At 33.3% G+C, this 20079-nt stretch overlaps 3 protein-coding genes across 3 annotated transcripts; 1 reads left to right on the top strand and 2 right to left on the bottom strand.

The window, feature by feature from the left end:
• Positions 1 to 1492: 1492 nt before the first annotated feature.
• LOC111007615 (uncharacterized) lies at positions 1493 to 2917 on the top strand. Its single transcript, XM_022280031.2, has 2 exons — positions 1493 to 1652; positions 1886 to 2917. Exons 1-2 carry the CDS (start codon positions 1611 to 1613, stop codon positions 2639 to 2641), a joined length of 798 nt encoding a protein of 265 aa, XP_022135723.2. The 5' UTR covers positions 1493 to 1610; the 3' UTR covers positions 2642 to 2917.
• Positions 2918 to 5505: 2588 nt separating this feature from the next.
• Positions 5506 to 10050, bottom strand: LOC111007767 (putative mitochondrial protein AtMg00810). Its single transcript, XM_088122380.1, is given in 3 exon segments — positions 5506 to 6296; positions 6298 to 8814; positions 8990 to 10050. Coding segments are annotated over 2 exon segments (1158 nt in total). The 5' UTR covers positions 6828 to 8814; positions 8990 to 10050; the 3' UTR covers positions 5506 to 5668.
• A 4877-nt stretch (positions 10051 to 14927) lies between these two features.
• On the bottom strand, positions 14928 to 16334 carry LOC148211665 (BURP domain protein USPL1-like). The gene is made up of 2 exons (XM_088122338.1): positions 16175 to 16334; positions 14928 to 16042 (listed from the first exon to the last, which is right to left on the bottom strand). The coding sequence occupies exons 1-2, from the start codon at positions 16229 to 16231 to the stop codon at positions 15218 to 15220; spliced, it is 882 nt and encodes a 293-aa protein (XP_087978464.1). The 5' UTR covers positions 16232 to 16334; the 3' UTR covers positions 14928 to 15217.
• Positions 16335 to 20079: the final 3745 nt, after the last annotated feature.

Here is a 20079-nt window from a genome sequence, read left to right as displayed (position 1 = left end):
ATCTCCAAGGGATAGCTTGAGGGGCTTGGGACATCAAGGAATATCCTGGCGTAAAGGCCAAAGGGCGACCGACCTCTCGATGATGATGATGATAATAATAATAATAATAATAATAATAAAGAAACATGGTGGCCACCTGTCTAAAATTTAATATATCTTATGTAATTATTTGGCAACAAAAATAATGTTCTATAGAAGGTTGGTTTCAAGTGTATAGTTGAGGTGCATGCGTGCAAGCTGCCTAGACACTCGTAGATAAATCAATAAATTAGGAGGAATCGTGAAGTTTTAAGGGTACCTCAACATCAAAGGCGTAAAAGTTATTCTCGACCATGCATGCAAACTCGAGAGTACTAGTGCTACAACATTTTATGGCACCGAGCAGGTAGGTCGTAAATTAGTAGATGCTCTCTTTTAGTTGTTTTAAGAGCTTATTGTGAGACTTTCTTTTAAATACTGTAGTAGCAAAAATTACTTACCGCAAATGTATGAGTTAAATAGGAATTAGTAAATAGGAATGTTGTCCTGATGAAGAGGAAGGTAAAATCAGGGGTCATTTAGAGACTTGAGGGACACTTATTTCTGGCCAGTCAATTATTTGTGGGTCTCCAAACATTCAATCATTTTCCTGCACGTTTAAATTTGAGGCACTGGGAAGGCAATAGTCGACAAATGCCGATATAATTCACTCTTGTAGTGTACAGCACCAACCATTGCTTTAATAATTCATCGATTGGGCCATTGAAACTCAGACTCCTCATAAGATATTTCGAGACTAATAAATAATTCATCTGTTTGCATTTGCATACAATTAAACACCACCACACATTTTGAATCTGAGGCATCTGAGTGAAAGGACCTAATAATTTATAATATGATGGTGGTCAAATTCAAAAATCGACACGTTTACGTTCCAACTCAGTTCGGAGTCACTAGAAGTCACAAAACAAACCCTTCATACCCACCGACCGCTGATTCGCACTGAGCTGAGATGAATAAATAATATCATCCGACCTAAAGTCCGACCACCGACCTCGGGCTCCACAACTATAATCGTTGGTCGGAACAGTTCCAATGGTCTTGTCTCCTCTGCCTGCCTATAAAAGGGACATTCCGTGCCACAAATCAAGTACGCAATTTTGTTCGAGACCGACTTACTACAGCTCGAACTCACTCTAACTTGGGCGTTGGAATGTTTGTTCCCTGTACAAGTCCCACGGTGGTTTGAGGTCGCACTTTGGCAACTCGCTCTGGTTATCTCGTGTGACTGACCTTAGCTCGGCGGATATCTGCATCAACATAATACAAGTGAGCTACCTCTCTCATTGTCAATTAGTTTTAAGATGTAACTCCATGAATATTGACAGAGCTCGAAAGTTCAAACGTGCATCCAGTTTAAAAGGAGGGAAAGATAACGTTTATTGCAATAATTGGATGATTCCATTTTGAAGCAGGGTAAAGATTAAAATCACAAAAGGTTATTTGAGGACTGTACGTAAAAAAGTAAATTCCATCCTCCGATGTCTATTTATACATAGTAACAATTTGTGGTTGTTCTAAGAAAACACATCAAAGGAGGGACTTGAATTTTAGTGAAGATATTCAAAGACATGAAGGGGCTTGTCTTCATCGCTTTCCTCTCACTTCTATTGGTGAGCAATTCCATTAATCTCTTGCATGCATTGAGCTAAAAACACATTTTGATTTTTGAAGGGCATTTGCTTGATATGTTCTAATTCACCATTTTTATGTGGAATGATATGAAAATTATTGTACATTGAAACATATGTGAATCTAGACCATGATATAATGGATTTAGAAACATATTTTACAGTGCAAAATCTTCTCATCCCTTTCTCTGTTGCTCTCTTTATGGGGTATTTAGATTGGAAGTACCATAGAGTCAAGACGTGAGCCAGGAGATCGTAAGTGGAGAAATGTGATAAAAGATGAGTCGATATTGCCTCAAGCAAATAACTATGATGATTCAAAGCCTCATCTGGAGAGTGGAGAGCCTCTTTTTAAAGATGTAAAACTTCAATCAAACTTCTGGAACACTCGTGAAAGTGGGGAGCCTCTCTTTAAGGATGTAAAGTCTCAACCAAATTTCTGGTATACTCGTGAAAGTAGAGAGCCACTCTTTAAAGATGTAAAGCCTCAACCAAACTTCTGGAACACTCGTGAAAGTGGAGAGTCTCTCTTTAAAGATGTAAAGCTTCAACCAAACTTCTGGTACACTCGTGCCCTTAGAGAGCCTCTCTTTAAAGATGTAAAGTCTCAACCAAACTTTTGGAACATTCGTGTCAGTGGAGAGCCTCTCTTTAAATATGTAAAGCCTCAACCAAACTTATGGAATACTCATGAAAATCAAGAGCTTTTCTTTAAAGATGTAAAGCCTCAACCAAACTTCTGGAATACTCATGAAAGTATAGAGCCTCTCTTTAAAGATGTAAAGCCTCAACCAAACTTCTGGTACACTCGTGAAAGTGGAGAGCCTCTCTTTGAAGATGTAAAACCTCAACCAAACTTCTGGTTCACACATGATGTTAAACCAGAAGAGTCGTCCTCCCGTGATCAACAAAAACCTCTCTTTAAGCTGGATATAAAGCCTCAACCAAATTTACCAAAACAAGTCATTTAAGGATAAGGATGGGAATGAGAATCTTCAAAGTGAAGCCTGAAGACACATTGAGTGAAGAGTACCTTAAATGCTGCAAGCAAATGAAGAAGATTTAACCGTGAGATTGGTGGAATAGTACATTGTACATCTAGGCTTGCATAATGTTCGTTTTATCTTGTGTGTGATGTTCCTAGCCGATCTTAATTACGCAACTTGTGTGATGTTTGTATGATATGTTTTTCTTCCAAATCCATGTAGAATTATAATAAAAGAACTCTCTCAAAGTTTCACTTTCCACTGCTTATCTTTCGGTTATGATTTATGCTCATTGATATTGATAAAGATAAAATTTCGCCAAAAGGACACGTCATCGACATTTCAATAGGAAGCCGCACACATGTACGAAACTAGGCAAGAGTTCGGAAAACTTGTGCAATAGAATTGCCGAACTCAATTGTTTATTTACAGGACTTTGTGAACTTGGTTCCAACATTCAAATGAATAACCGTGCAACCGTATCTCGTCTTTAATACGTATCTCACACCTAAAATCTCGAAAATAACTGTCAATTTGAATTCTTTACAATGATGGTTATCTTGACTCTCTATAAATACCCTCAAATTAAAAGGGAAAGGTATACGCAAACCTTGATATTGAGATTTCTTGAGCAAATTATATCATGTACTGACAAGACAAGACTTTCAGAGTGCAAACTCATTTTTGCAAGATTCTTCGAGTGTTCTCGAAGATCGTATTGGTTAAATCAATTTTTCTGGCTAAAACAATCATTTATGATAATGCATTCTTTTTTCTAGCTTTTGAACATTATTACACATGGCATAAAACAGGGGAAAGTTTTCTAATATTTCAAAGATTGGTGATAGGCATGCTTCGAGGGATCTCATTTGACAGCTTAATCAACCTGATAATGAAGAAGATCAATATAAGGTCTTCATGCAATGATATTTTTCTGTCTACTTGCATAACTCTAATTATCCCTAATAATATTCTCAAAAAAGAAATTATCCCTAATAATATTTAAGGCAATACAATAGTAGAAAAGGTACCATTCATTTAAAAGAATGTGAGAACGTACATAAAAACGGAGATACCTGGATGAAAGCATTCCAATTGAGAGAAATGGTAGGTATATCGTAATTACAAAAGGGATTGGATTCAGAAGAGCAAGTAGAGGCATTGACAATGTCCTCCCAAAGTGAAGAGCGAGATCTAGAAACCTGAAAAAAAAAAATACAATTGTTCCTTTCCATCCACACATCCTACAGAATTGAGCTAATGACATTGCTCCATCTAATATTAATCTTGCAATTGAGAGGCTTTGAGAGGCTCTCTAGAAAGAGCATTTGAAAGCGGAAGGTAGAACAGTGGACCTGTTAAATTACATGGATGAGATCCGTTTGACTCTAACTTTCTCAGAATTAAATTCAAACTAATGTGATTTAAACAAGTGGCCAATAAGAAAATCAATTGGATAAATTGTATCAATCAAGATAAGCAAAGGGAGCGTAATACGTCGTGCTCACTGATGATGTAATTTTAAATAAATAAACTAAACCATTCATAGGATCGTTGAAGAAGTAATTTAGCTACTCATGGAAGTGAAAGTAATGAAAATGCAAGAGAAGATAACAAAAGAATGCATTTTAATTTAAGGTAGAAAGAAAGTACAAAATGGAACAAATTGAACTGCAATAAAATAAACAAGAGTAATCGCAGTAAAATTAATTGAAGAACAAAACTTAAAAAACTAAAGTTGATAACGAAGTAGAAAGGAGAACAAAAGCATGGAAAAATGAGATGTCTTTTAAGTGATGCTTGGAAGCTCCTTTTATAGGCCATGAAGGTAACAAGATGTGAGAAATGCATGAAAGGCTGGAACCAAATGAGGTTGTAGAGATTTTAGGAACTAATAACAAATCTTAAACATCGAATATAGCGGAAGCATTGTGAAGCTAAAACTTTCAAAGTAACTTGGCTACTCATTCTCTAAGTAACCTGAGAAATTATGGTCCTGCGATGTGACTCACGCATTGTGATCATCAATCTTCACTTCTCCTTACAAAATAAGAATATTTACACAAATTAGTCTTTTCATTTATCTATAACTGAATTTCAAAGTCCTTAATCACAAAATATGTACATTTTTCCTAAATTATATGCATTAACATACATTTTTCATCTCAAATAAGTCAACTAAATCAAGTCTCATCATTGACCAATACAAAGGCATGTTAAATTACTATCTGACCTAAAAACTAACTTAGGTGGACAAGAATTAAAGATACAAATTTGATTCATGAGATTCAAACCGAAGATCTAGAGGCTGAATAGAGATTATGATAGGAAGGACTTTATTTTATGCGAAAATGATATTGCAGGGATGTGACCACAAATATAATATATTGCCTAATTAACATAATTAAGATTGAGGGACATGCATCGAGCTTTGAGAAAAGCAAGAGTGAAAGTAGAAACATTGAGTAAAATGGAGGGTATAAAAGATATTTAGAATCTTTTAAAAAGTTTTGCAATTCTTTGGTTTTTTTTTTTCTCTCGAATTTTGTTGTGAACTCCTTATTAATTTAACTTTGATCTAATTATATTAATAAGCAGCATAAATGAACTGTAATTTAAAATTTTTTATTTGAATTCTACAATCTTTTATTTCCATCTTTTTCCTTTCAACTCTTCTCCCATTATTATCCTCGTTAAGCAGGATGAGCTTAGATTTCTAGTTGGGTCACCTCAAATTTCTTAAAAATGTAGGGGAAATATTGCAAATATACTCTGCATATATTATTATAACTTTCATTGGAGTGACTTAAAAGTCCTAATTTTTAGGAGAAAAGCCAACTTCAAAAGTATAGAGAAGCCTTATTTATATAAAAGTCATAAAAACTCCTGAACATTTGAATGGAAAAACTATATCGGAATAATAAAACAGTTAAAAGATACTAATAACATATTAACAAAGAGACTAAGTCAATAAATCCACAGAGGCAAGCCACGTCATTAATCTTCAGTGAGCTATATCTTCATATCCCGCAAGTCAATGGAGTATGGATCTCGAACATTGAGCTTGAGCTTCAAACGAGTAAAATTCACAGCAACTAAAGGTTTAGTAAGAACATCAGCAACTTGAGCAGTAGTAGGAAGATGATAAACCAAAGACTTCTTATTAAGAACCAAATCACGAACAAAATATATGTCAAACTCCACACGCTTAGTCTTCGTATGCAAAATCAGATTCGCACTAAGATGGACTGCACTAAGATTATCACACCACAAAATAGGCAGTGGTACAGAAATATGCAAATCAAAAAACAGAGAAGACAACCAAATCAACTCAGTAGCAGCAGTGGCTAGACAACGATATTCAACCTCCATACTCGAACGAGATATAATAGACTGTTTCTTGGAACCCCAGGTAACAAGATTCCCACCAAAAAACACACAAAATCCAGACGTAGACTTCCGGTCATCCGGATCCGATGCCCAACCAGCATCAACATAACCATGAAAAGAAAAATGAGATGCTTTAGATAACAAAAGACCATGATCCACCGTACCCTTGAGATACCGAAGAATCCGCTTCACCAATTGCCAATGGACTAATGTAGGAGAGTGCATGAATTGACATGCTTTGTTAACTAGACGATATCTCAGGACGAGTCGAAGTGGCATATTGCAAAGCACCGACAATATTCCTATAATTATGAACATCAGAAAACGTTTTACTCTGTCTAGCATACAACAGAGGACCACTAACCATCAAAGTGGCAATAGCACGAGCCTCACCCATACGAGCTTTAAAAAGAAGATCCATAATATATTTCGACAGCAACAAAAACAGACCACCTTGAGGAGGATATGAAACCTCAATGCCAAGAAAATAGTTGAGGCGCTCCAAATCTTTTAACGAAAACTGACGATGAAGCATAGAAATCAACCGAGAAATCATAGTCATTGAACTGCTTGTACTCAGAATATCATCAACATACATCAAAATATAGCAACAATGCGAAGATTTATGCCGAAGGAGTAAAGAAGAGTCTGCTTTAGAGTGCACAAAACCCATAGAGTGTAAAAATACACCTAACCGATCAAACCAGGCATGGGGAGCCTTACGTAAATGACAAACAAGAGGATGAGAGCTCGAGGAAGAAAAACCAGCAGGCTGCTCCATATAAACAGTCTAAAAAAGAAGGTCATGAAGAAAGGCATTATTTATATCAATCTGACGAATTGGCCAACTATGAGCTAAGGCTAATGTCAAGAGAACACGAATAGTAGTGGGTTTAACAACGGGACTAAATGTCTCTGAGTAATTAATATCAGGGGACTGATGAAACCCCTTTACCACCAAATGAGCTTTTTATCGAGAAATTGAGCCATTAGAGTTCCTCTTGATCTTGAATATCCACTTACATCTTACTATTTTCTGGATGTAAGGGTTGAGGAATAAGATCCCAAGTATGATTTTGCATAAGAGTATCATACTCCTCAGACATTGCCCGTTGCCAATGATCATGACATAAGCCTCTTTAACATCAACCTCTTGATAATCAATAACAAAGGTCTTAGGCTTAAAAATTCAATTCTTGCCTCGTGTCACCATCGAATGAGAATTTTGTACATAAGAAGAAGAGGGAACCGAAACAGTGGGAGCCGAAGGAGGAAGATCAGAACAAACCGCTGAGACGAAGTGCCAACTTCATGGACAGGCACAGTGAGAGAACCATCAGATAAGGACACATTTAAAGAACCAGTGGGGACAACGGCCTCGGTACCAACAGTCAAAGAACCAACAGGCAAAGATGGAGAATCACTAGGCACCAGATGTGACCCATCAAGAGGCATAGACGGTACACGAGGAGCCGAAATAGAACTGACAGCAGCAGGTATAGAACAAGCAACAGTACGAACGGCAAAAGTCGGACGATTGTCAGCTGATACAGGAATAGCTGGAGAAGAACCAGATACAGAGGGGATAGGTGCAGCGATTGGGGGAAAGAAACAGCTAAAGTAGGTGATGGTGAGTTGGACAACAGAGGAATAGGGAAATCTGTAGAGGCAGTCGAAGAGATGTTCGAAAAAGGAGGAGAAAAATAAGTCTGAATAGACTGAATAGAAAGGTTAGCAAAAGGGAAAGAATGCTCATAAAAAATAACATTTCGAAACACAAAGACCTTACCGGTAGACGACAAACTTATAGCCTTTATATGTGTTACTATAACCAATAAATTAAAAGTGCAAGGTTGAGAACGAAAATCGAGCTTGTGAGCATTAAAAGAACGCAAACAAGGAAAACGTTGACATCTAAAAACCTTTAACCAAGCATGGTTAGGTTTGTGACATAATAGCTTCTCCAAAGAAATCACATCACCAAGGATTGTGGAAGGTAACTGGTTAATGAGATAGACAGATGTAGAAAAGGCATCATCCATAGAAGACTGAGATAACAAAGTTAACCAAGTATCAACAATGTGACGATTCTTGCGCTCAAGAATCCCATTTTGTTTAGACGTGTGAGGACATGTAAGGTGATGAATAATGCCATGTTTTTGAAGAAAATAAGTAAAGAGCTTAAATTCACCACCCCCGTCAGATTGAGAACAAATAATAGAGCATCTCAGATGTTTCTCAACCAATAGTTTTAAATTGAAGAAAAACAGAGAAGGCATCCGACTTGGATCGAAGAAAATAAATCTAAGTATAACGTGAAAAAGCATCAACAAAACTAATGTAATATTTAAAGCCATTAGAGGGTGTAAATGCAAGACCCCACAAATCAAAGACAATTAATTGCAATGGAGCAGTATAAACCGCAGTAGGAGTAAACGGAACGGAAGAGCATGAGATTTACACATAGCACAAACATTACAAAAATGAAATGCCATAGAAGAAGATTTAAATCGTTTGAACACATTTATTATTTTTCTAACAATAGGAAAGGCAGGGTACCCAAGTTGCCTATGCCACAAATCAATAGGAGAAGGAGACACAGCAGGGGACAAGGAGGTAGAAGACGAAAACAGAGCAGCTGGTGTTGGAGACAAGACTTGAGAAGAAGGGCTAGCGGTAGACATAGGAGCAGAAGAAAGAGGAGAAAGATGAAACCGGTACAGTCCATCATGCAGAGTCCCTTGGAGAAGAATGGTAGTACGGTGGTCCTTCACATAGCAAAAAATAGGAGAAATTCAAAAAAGACTAAGTTATCTCTAACAAACTGATTAACACTTATCAAGTTTTTGGTAATATGAGGGACATGAAGTAAGTTATTGAGATGAAGGATATGATTATTTGAAGTTTGAAAAGATGTATGGCCAAAGTGAAAAATTTTCAGACCTGCACCATTCTCGACTTGCACCTGGTTTCCTCCAGTGTATTCTGTACCAATAGACAGATTGGTAAGATTGTTCCTCAAATGATTAGTAGCACCTGAATCCGGATACCAATTCATATCCTGATTGGCAGTAAGTAAAGCAGACATTTGAGAGGAGCCACTGGAAAAATGTATGTCTAAACCGACCACATAACTGACATTGAACACGACCTCAATTATTCCACTGTTTTCCGCCTCTATTATGTCGACCGCGAGTCCTATTATTAGAACCAGAAGTATACTGAGGAACATTAGAATATATAGGATTCTCATTCTCCTTTCCCATAGTAGGAGCATGAGTAAGGAGATTAGCCGATGGAGGAGTGCCATCCGAATTCACCACAACCTTTTTGCTGTCATTCCTATTTTCTTGTGTCAAGTGTCAAGAGTAGAGCCATAACCTCTTGAACGGTTTGAGGACCGAATTTTGCACTGGTATCATAGATTGAAACGCCGCTAAAGCATCAATACACTTCTTAACTTGCGAGAAATATTCTTTCAGAGAAGAACTACCTTTTTTGGAGATTATGCAACTTCGATTTAATTTTCATTACTTGTGCAAGATTGCGAGAAATAAAAATCTGTAATAAACAGGTCCAAATTTCTCTAGCAGACTTGCAATGTAGCATTTGTTCAAGAAAATCCTCAGACATGGAGCCGAGCAACCAAGATGAAATCAATTTATCCTGTCGTTTCCACTTAGTAAAAATCGGGTTCAATTTCGAACTAGTAGAGGTTCCATTAATGACCTGAATAAATTGCAGAGGAGGATCAATTTCATCTTCAATGTACGACTCTAATCCGTGACCTTCCAAAGTAGTGAGTACTTGAAATTTCCACGAAAGGAAATAATCATCCGTAAGCTTCACGATCGAAATCTTGTTTCCTGGATTAATTAATTGACTGACGGACATTGCATCGGTGTCGGTGGAATCAGCTTCCATGTTTGTCGAAGTTTCCATTGAAAAATCAAGGAAAAGAAGTGTCAATCAATATCACCTCTGTCGTAAGACTTGAGCTCTAATACCAAGTTAAAGTCCTAATTCCAGGGGAATAGCCAACTTCTCATTGGTAACAGAGAAACCTTCTGCCTTATCTATACTATATTAAAAAGATAGGAAGTAGGAAAAACATTTTTGGACACTTTTACCCTTTACTAAATTTACAAATTTACAAATTACGTCATTAATATATTATTACAAATATTAAATTAATTATTAATTATTAATGATCAATACTGCATGGAATATAAAAGGTTAGAATGCAAAAAGTTTTCCAACAACATAAAATTAATTTTTTCTTTAATTAAAATTCATACTAGAATTTTAAAGAGTTTTAGAATTTGAAAAGTTTTTGTAACGTTTTATCCTCTACTACTATAAAAATAGGTTTTCTTCTAAATGTTTTTCACAAGTTTCAATACTTTTTTATTATTAGTTCCTTGAAACATCTCTCAAACATGATTCAATCTTGAGAACATCTCGAGATATTTGTGACATATTCATCAAGTTGCAAGAGAGGCATATGTTGAATCTACATATCTCGAATTACTAAGTTTGTAACATTACTATTCCACAATTTTACAAAGTTGAATAATAGTATCTGTCAAGCAATCTTCAAGAATGAACATATTTACTCTAAAAGATGAGTGTATAGTGAGTACTTGGATTTTTTTTGTTACTATTGTTATTTTTCTAATTAGTGTGTTTTTTATTTGGAATGTTTCTTTTTTTAGCAATTTGATTTAGTTTAGGATTTGGACTTTTTTTTTTGTTACTAATGTTTTTTATTGTTTAGTGTATTTTTTTAGCAATTTTATTTAGAATATTTGTTTAAAATATAGATAATTACAAACTCATGTTCTTATTGTTGAAAAAAAACAATCATAGAAGTCAGTATATAAAAAAATGTTTAATTAATAAATTAATTATAAACAATAACTTGTATAGAATCGTAAAATGTGGAATATAAAACTTTTGGTCATTTTATTTTCTAATAATATAATTTGAAGAATTTTTCTTTAATAATTTTAATTATAATATAAAATTAAATCAATAAAATAATTTAGTTTTAGTTTTCAACATATACAACAAAACGTCAGCCCTAAACAAATATTTAATAAACAAACAAAATATTAAAAAAAATAAAATAAAGGACCCATATTAGGTTGAAATAATTTTAAAATAAAAATATTAAAATACCTATTTACTTTTTTATTAATATATAATTTTTTCCTTTATTTACAAAATATATGATTAACAATTAACTATATAATAGTATATTTTAAAAATAATTATAAATAGTACATTTTATTATTAGTAATTAGCTGTCAATAATAATAAATATATATAAAAATTAATCTTAATTATTTTTTAAAATAATTATACTTAAAATATTTTACGTGAAATTATATAAAATTTAAGTTACCTTATAATTAAAAAAATTTATACGTGCATTGCACGTGGTAATACACTAGTTTATATAAAAGGCATAAAAACTCCTCAACATTTAATTTGAATGGAAAAACTATATCAGAATAATAAAACAGTTAAAGATACTAATAACAGATTAACAAAGAGACTAAGTCAATAAATCCACATAGACAAGCCACGTCATTAATCTTCAGTGAGCTATCTTCACAGGGTGGCCTGTCCGATTAGAGTGGAAACGATTTGATAGAAGTGTTCATACTTTTGCATGGAGAAAATCTCGATCTTTCCGAAATCATTTAGGTAATTAACGATATTCAGATTCTGAAAGAATCTTATGGGGTGATTTCGTTTGTATAGGTGGGCGTCCCCTCAGTTGCCCGTAAGGTAGGAAAGTGAGAATTGGGAGCTTAGTATCCCTGGTGCCATGGCTGGTCTCTTTGGCCAATAAAGACTGTTGTTTTATTTGATTAGTGAATTATTATAAAAAAAAACTTTCACTCGTTTAAATGGGATTTTTTTAAAAGAAAATTCAAAATACTTAAAGTGGTTATAGAAAATGCTTTTGTATAGTAATTATTGCTCAAGCATTTTGGAAACACATGCATGTGAAGGCTTCTTAAGAGTGTGAAACCAAACCTAAGTTATTTTTATTAAGTATTTTTTACTAAATTGTTTATAATTAAAATCTTTTCATTAGTATAATACATTATTAATTAGTTCCTTAGGTCCAAAGTTTGAATTGATCTCACCCTAAATTTAAAATGAGTAAAAAGCTAAAAACACTTATTTTATACGGTCAGTGCTCTCAAAATTTTTGTAGTGCCCTCAAATTACTTATAGTGCCAAGTGCACTTAGATTTATATAAATTAGAGTACTGTTGACCATGAAATTTTTTTACCATAAAATTTATGCATCACAAAATAATTATTTTATTCGTATGGTTAGACTTGTGAGCATGTTATTGGAAGAAATACATTTTATTGAGGAAAAAACTTTGCTCGGAGCATTGTGCTCTTGACTCTCACAGCTCAATCGACACATAAATATGTGTGTTGGTTTTTTGTTTTTTGTTTTATTTAATTAAGACTCAATATCTCATCAATATTTTGGTTTTCTCTCCTCCCTATAACTTGTACTCAAGTTTACATCACCACAAATACCTCTCCACAATTTAAAGGTACAACAACATTTGTTGCTTTTTATTTCTTCCTTACCATTTATCATCTCATCTTCTACTGCCATCTATTTTCAACTGTTTAATTAGATTGGGAGGTCCAGAGCAACATCCCGAGAAAGACATTTCATAATCGAGGATAAACGATTAATTTAATTACTTTGATGAGATATTAAGTTTAAAAAAAAAATTCAAAAAGCGAACACATGTTTACATATTGTTAGGCAACACGAGGGTTAGTAGCACTAAGGACCCAAATGGGTGTATCAAAATTTTCTAAGGGGCATAGTTGTAATGCTGGCATATTAAATTAACAAGAGATTATTATTAGGATAAAATAGACTTTTGGTCTATGAGTTTGAGAGTAAGTTTTTATTTGGTCCATAAGTTAAAAAACTTAAATAGAAACTTATAGTATTTGTCATTGGCTTTATTTTTTTTGGTAAAAGATATTGGAACCATTTCATTTCAAAAAAGGTACGTGAGCAACATAAAGATTACAAAAGGGAGGTTAGAGGAAAAAGCTCCAATTGAAATCAGAAATGGTAGAGATATCATAGTTACAAAAGAGGTTTGATTTTGATGATCAGACCAACTCAATACCTTGATATCCTAATTTGAAGACATGATTTTTGGGAGTCGAAAAAAGTCTCAAAGCTATTGGTCACTCGCTTTAAGAAATGTTTCTAAAAGATCGTGAAAGTAAGAGAAAAATAATATAAAATTAATAACTATTTCTACATCACTTGAAAATTGTCATTGCCACATCAACATTTTTGGATACTAGTTTAAGTTTGACTCTTAAGGATTTTTTTAGAACAATTTCTTAAAGGTTAGGGACAAATTAATTTAGAGATCAAATAGAAACTTACTCTTAAATGGCTAGATGTGTATTTCATCCTGATTATTATTATTTTGAAAAGGCCAAACACTATTTTTAAAATTTTGACAAGAACCTTAAAATTGTTTTTAGATGTCAGACAAATAAAAAAAAATGTCAGTAATCAAATATATATTTTTAGTTTTATACAATTTGACTTTGATTTGCCACGGGTTTAATAGTATGGTGCTATTTCTAAGACACACAAATACGTTAAACATAGTACAGTTAAAGACATCTCGTTAGGATTGGTAGAGTCAAATCCACGTCGGAATGAGTAAGGGACGAGTCGGAATCAAACCAGGACAAAGAAGGAATGAAAAAGAGTTGAAGAAGTGGGCTGCAGGCTATGGGGTCGAGGAGACAGCGTCGTGGCGCTAGGGACGACATTGTGGCATTGTTGTGATTGTCGTGTGGCAAATTGCAATTGCAGACGTACGCTCGATTATTGGCAGCAGCATTGGGATAATTGGGAGGTAATATAATATAACAAGAATATATGTATGATAACATTTTTTCTTTTTTTAGTACAATATGTTGGGGAGAGAATTCGAAACTCACACCCTCTTAGTTTGAGGTACATACCAATTATCAATGGACATTAAATAAAGTAACATATGTATCACATTTTTTGACAGTCATATTAATATAACATAAACATATAGTAGTTTAATTTCAACTTAGCAATTTTAAAATCATCAGTATTTCATTTTCTTAATTAATCAAATTAAAATAACAAAAAGTATAAAATAAATTTAAATTAGTTAAATAATAGCTGTTTTATCTTTTAACTTAAAGTATTTTAAATTAACAAAATTAAATAACTTAAATAAATCTAAAATGCAATATTGTACTTGATACAATTAGATATATATCTCATAAACTCATGCTTTTCTAAACTTGCCCCTCAAATTCAAACTCCCGCTAAACAAAAAAATTCCTTAAAATTATGGAGGAACTTCCTAATTAATACCCTTTGACAATTAATGCAAATAAAAAAAAATTAATTAAAAAAATAAGGAAAATACTTAGCTCCTGAGAAATTATCTTGCCCTCACTACCTTTGACAACTAAGAGAGATAAATGTAAAAATACACATTTTTATTAAAAATTAATGAGTTGTAAAGTGGGTAAAAGATTTGGTCTTCACCGTTAAAGAACCAAATATTTTCCAAAAAATAATAAGTTGTCAAATATTTAATAGTATTAAGGAGGAAGTTTCTCAATTTTCCTAAAACTTAAACTACCTAAACCCAGCTTAAACTCTTTTCTATTTTGAAGGAGTAAAATAGCATAAATTTAAAAATTCTTGAACTACAATAGACATCTTGAAAGTTCAAAAATTGAAATAAAATAAAATATAATAATTCAAAGACAAAAACGAAATTTTACATTATAAATAAAAGATACGAGATTCGAACACCCAACCAAACCCTAGCATACTTTTATCATTAAGTTATTTTTGTACGAAATAGGTTACATTTATTAGAATCCAAATGAGTCCTAATATTTCCTTGCTCCAATCCCAACAATACTTTAACCTAAGCTGGCTATAAAAGTTCCTACTAACTTTCTAATATTGCGGTATTTTTATTGATTAACTTCTAAAACTCGATAAAACCTTTTGAACCAATAATAATACGTTACATCAAAAAGTCAGTAGGAGCGCTTCTACTCGCAGGTAAGTATTTTCCTAATCCAAACTCAAGCAGGCATCGGAGTTGGAATCCACACAAAATCATCCGCAGGGAAGAAATGGCAAACCGGGTTCGCTCCTGGCTCGGTCTTGAGCACCCGAAACGCGGGATGGCTCGGGCTCCATTGCGACGTATCCATATGGCAGACCGCCATAGCCTGGACTCGGTCGCTGTTGTCGCCTTCCAACGGAATCTTCAACACGCTGTTGTCCCCCTCTTGGTAATGGCAATAGTAAACCGCGTAGGGATAGGGCATGGCGTGGCAGGCTACGAGCTTCGGCGCCGCGATCACCTCGGGGGCGCCGGAGATGGTGTAGTTCTGGAAATGGACAAGGGATTTTGTGAGATGGGAAGTGGTCAGAAGCTGGAAAGAGGAGGGTTTTGTGCCCAATGCAGTGCCTACAAAATCCACCATGGATTCCATGGACGTGGCGCAGAATTTGGTCTCCCCTTTGATGGGTTTGAGCTCGCACTGTTGCAGTGTCTCTTTCACAGCTTGGGATTGTGGGGAGTTCAAGGGGAAGGAGAAGAAAGAGAGGATTTGGGGGAGTTTTTTCAGTGAAAATGGGATTGGATCTGCCTTTTCTTTGGGCAAAAATGGAGGAGATTTTGAAGGGTCTCTTTTGGGGAAGTAAATGGGCAGTTTTTGGCCTTGTTTCAGGTCATTTATGGTGAAAAAAACTATGAGTTGAGGGTTTGTGTGCTCCATATGAGAGCTGTGAAAATTATCTTCCATTTGGGTCACCATTTTTATGACTGAAGCTTCAATATGGTCATTCAAGTTCTCCATTTGCTTGCTCTTTTCACCAACCGCAGCCAGGGCTTCTGCAAACTGAAAAACACACAAAATTTACCAAGTAAGGACAACTTCAAAAATAGACATTAAAATTTTAGAAATAATTTAGAATGAGATCTTGAGTTTGAAGAATTAGAAGCAATTTTTATTTTTTTGGTTGAACTTCACCATGAGAAGGAGTAGATGAAGCAAGATTATTAGGGAAGAAGCCACTCTGCCACCCATGGTTTTTCCTTGGTTGAAACAGATTCAAGTTTTTTTTTCTTCAACTTCCTCTACTCAGTGCAATAAAATGGGATGGGATATATAAAAAGTGGTGTGGTAAAATTTTTAAAATTGGGAGTAGTTGATGATATATTATTTTGTTTTTTTATTATAATTATTGTAATTATTTTTTTGTCTATGCTTTTGTGTAGGCCATAAATAATTGCTTACGTTTCGTCTTTATTCAAATTGGATGGGATATAAAAAGTGGTATGGCAAGATTTTTAAAACTAGGGGCAGTTTTGGCTTTATACTGCAAAACAACCGTATTTTTTCAGATAAATATAGACCTGCAACTCTTCTATGAAATGGATATAAGCGAACAACGGCTTCTTCTTAGTCATCTAAATCTAAGTTCTTTCATAATTATGTCATCTCCATTATTTCTTTAAATTGAAGTACATTTGTTTAGTGTCTCTTTATTGTATATTTCTCACGCACCCTTTTTGAATTAATTGTGTTTTTCTTTCAAAAAAAATTAGGAGTAGTTTTTTTTAGTATAATATGATATGTGCCTTAACTACTTGAGCTATGTTCGGTTTGACAAAAAAAAATGTCAAAAAAAAATTAGGAGTAGTTGATGATATATTATTTTGTTTTATTATTATTATTTCATCTATGGTTTTATGTGTAGGCCATTTGCTTATGTCTCCTCTTTATTGATTGCGTTTATATGCTTCCAAAGAGCCAGATCACGTATGATTTAGGAATGAAGATCTTTAAAAGATTTGCTTTTCGGATAGGGACAATGGATCCATATGTATTAATGATATAGCTCTCTTTTATAACCAAAGTATTAAATTTCCGACTATAGGTTAATATTTCCATATGTACACATGAGTTCGAGAGATCGAATAAAGTGTTGCAAAAAGAAAAGTGATAAAATATAGAGAGAAAAAAAAAAAATATATATATATATATATATATATATAATTAACCAAAATATCACTAATATAGACATATAATAATATACTAATATATTAATAATTTTAACGAATTTTTTAGTTTTATAAATACCTGACTTTTTTTTTAAATTGAGACCTTAACATTTTCATTGACATTAACAAAAATTGGGACGTTGATATTTTTATTGACATTAAGGTTTAAAACTTTGGTGGTATAATTATTGAATGAAGAATTTGGTTTTGGACAAAAGGTTCAAATAACTAGACATCCTGTTTATTTTTCTTTTATTTCAACTAGTCTTGCTTGGTTGAGTCATCGCTGATAGAAGATAACCTTCTTCATCTTTAAATAATATTAGGAATTAAATTAGGTTTTCATCATTTTAAAATAATATTATGAATAAATTTAGGTTTTTTTTCTATGCCATTTAAGTTTGTAAACTCTAACAACATCCATAAATCAATGGGTCAAAGAATTATTTACTTCTGATAATTGTCATGAATATACTCAGTTAGCTCAATTAGTTAAGGAGTTTTCCACGTAAATATATTTATTAATTGTTCTTTATTATTATTTATTCTTCCATCTACTTCTTCAAAGTCTTTTGGGCAATAATTGATAAATCTGAATTTCATCATATTTATAATACTTTTTTTTCTTAAAATTCATGATTAGTGTCTTAACTAATTGAGTTATATTTAGGTTGGTTGACATTTATAATACTTATATTAAGACAAGTATAGTAAGTATTTTTTTTAAATTACTACTAATTAAGTTTCTTATTTTCGGCCATGTGGCCAAATATTATGATAGATTTAAAAAATATCTCTTTAAAGCTAAATCACCTTTCACTACTATTATAAAATTTATATCAAATCTATAAAAAGCGTTTTAGTACTACTTATATTAAAACAAAGGTAGTAAGTACTTTTGGAAAATTAGTACTAATTAAGTTTCTTATTTTTGGATATGTAGCCAAATTTTATGATAAATTTAAAAAGTATTTCTTTTAAGCTTAAAGCACCTTTCACTACTATTATCAAATTTATATCAAATCTATGAATTCCTGAGGGATATCATTTGTACAGTTGAATTGGTTTAGACATTGTTTATATCTTTAATAGTCCGTTGTCTGGATCATCTTGAAATTTTCAAAAGCTGATCCAAAAGCCTCTTGTGTTATTTTCCTTTAGGAACTTTCATTTGTATGCTTAATACTGTAACCAGGTGCCCAATCAGTCATTGGTCCTGGTTCAGTAAGAAATTTGGATCATCAGAAGGCAGTATAATTAATATATAACCCAATATGGAGATACATAGGAAGAGACCGCCACAATGTAGTTGATAGTTTTACATTATTGGATGTATAAGAACGAAATTATAAAACGTATTTAAAATTCATATATCCAAAGACTATAAAGGGCCATAACTTATGTCTAATGATATTGTGGTGACTTCATTCAATAATTCAGTACAGATTTTCGATTGTGCCATTGAAATTCAAGATCAGCGTAATGATATCTTCCTGCTACTAAAATTCTTGTCTGCTTGCATACAATTAAACACCATCTAAGGCAATAAGGCACTCAATAATTGAATTTACACAGTGACATATTAAAGCAAACTTGTACCTTTGTGGAACATGGGGCATTGAGTTTTGAGATAAGGTATTATTTGCAAAACTGAAAAGACTGAAAGATTCCATTAAGAGAAGGTGAAGATTAAAATCACAAAAAATATATTTTGATGACTGTAAAAAATTCCATCCTTTGGTTACTAGCTTTCTATTTATAGCCAAAATTTGTGCTTATTCTCAGCAAACTCATCAAAGGAGGGACTTGAATTTTAGGAAAGATATTGAAAGATATGAAGGGGCTTCTCTTCCTCACTTTCTTAACACGCAATTCTATTCCTCTCATACACTACTTCAACTCATGTTTTAATTTTGAGTAACATTTGTTTGATCATTCTATTGTGAAATAATATGAAACGATCGATATCAAGATCGATGTCGAGATTGTTGTACATTGATAAAACTAGATCAGGCAATTCTTTGATTTTTTTTTTTTCTTGTTTTGTCCTCTTTATTTGGTATTTAGTTTGCAAGTACAATAGAGTCGAGACACGAGCCAGGAGATCGTCAATGGAGAAATGTGATGAAAGACGAGTCATTTCCTGAAGCAATTAAAAGCCTTCTTATTCCTTCCGAGAAGGAAATGGATTGTAATGAAACTTTGAAGCCTGAAGATCATGAAAAGCTTTTCGCTAAGGATATCGAGCCTCGACCACAAATCTCATTTTATCCAAACGACATCAAAACGAAAGAGTCTGGCAGTGGCACCAATGAGAAGCCATTTGCTGAAGATTTTGAGCCAAGACCTAATATCTCTATCTACAACAACTAATTATAATGGAAGCCAAAAGAAGAAATAATGTGTATATTAGCCAGTTGTTTCCAGTTCTTGGCTTGTAATGTTTATATTTTCTGTTGTGTGTGATGTTTCTTTGATCTTCTCTTGCTATGGATAATAAGTTGTGTGTCTCGTGAGCTTGGTCAAAGAAATGTAGCTCTTGTTTAATGCAGCTTTTGGGATGTTTGTATGATTGTTGTTTCTTCTTCCTGCAGAATAAAAGGAAATTCTCTGTAAATTTTATTATTACTATTTCATGCCGTTATCATTTATACTCATTTATGATGCAAAGTTTTTCTAGGCTCAGAAAGAAACATTTAGAAAGGGAATAAAAATGTGAAAATTTTCTAAATTTTAATGGTTGGGATTTAGAGAACTCTATTTAAAGATAGAAGTTTTTCTAAATACAGCTTACACCCAAGTAGGGAAAGTAAAGAAAGATAATGAGATATTTTTGTCGAGGATCTCATCCCTTGAAAAGATGAGAGACCA

Source organism: Momordica charantia, assembly GCF_013281855.1.
Source record: "Momordica charantia cultivar OHB3-1 chromosome 4 unlocalized genomic scaffold, Mcharantia_2.0 BLBB01000004.1, whole genome shotgun sequence".
Lineage (NCBI taxonomy): Eukaryota > Viridiplantae > Streptophyta > Magnoliopsida > Cucurbitales > Cucurbitaceae > Momordica > Momordica charantia.
The sequence above is the reverse complement of the archived record's forward strand: the minus strand, read 5'-3'. Positions and strand labels throughout refer to the sequence as shown.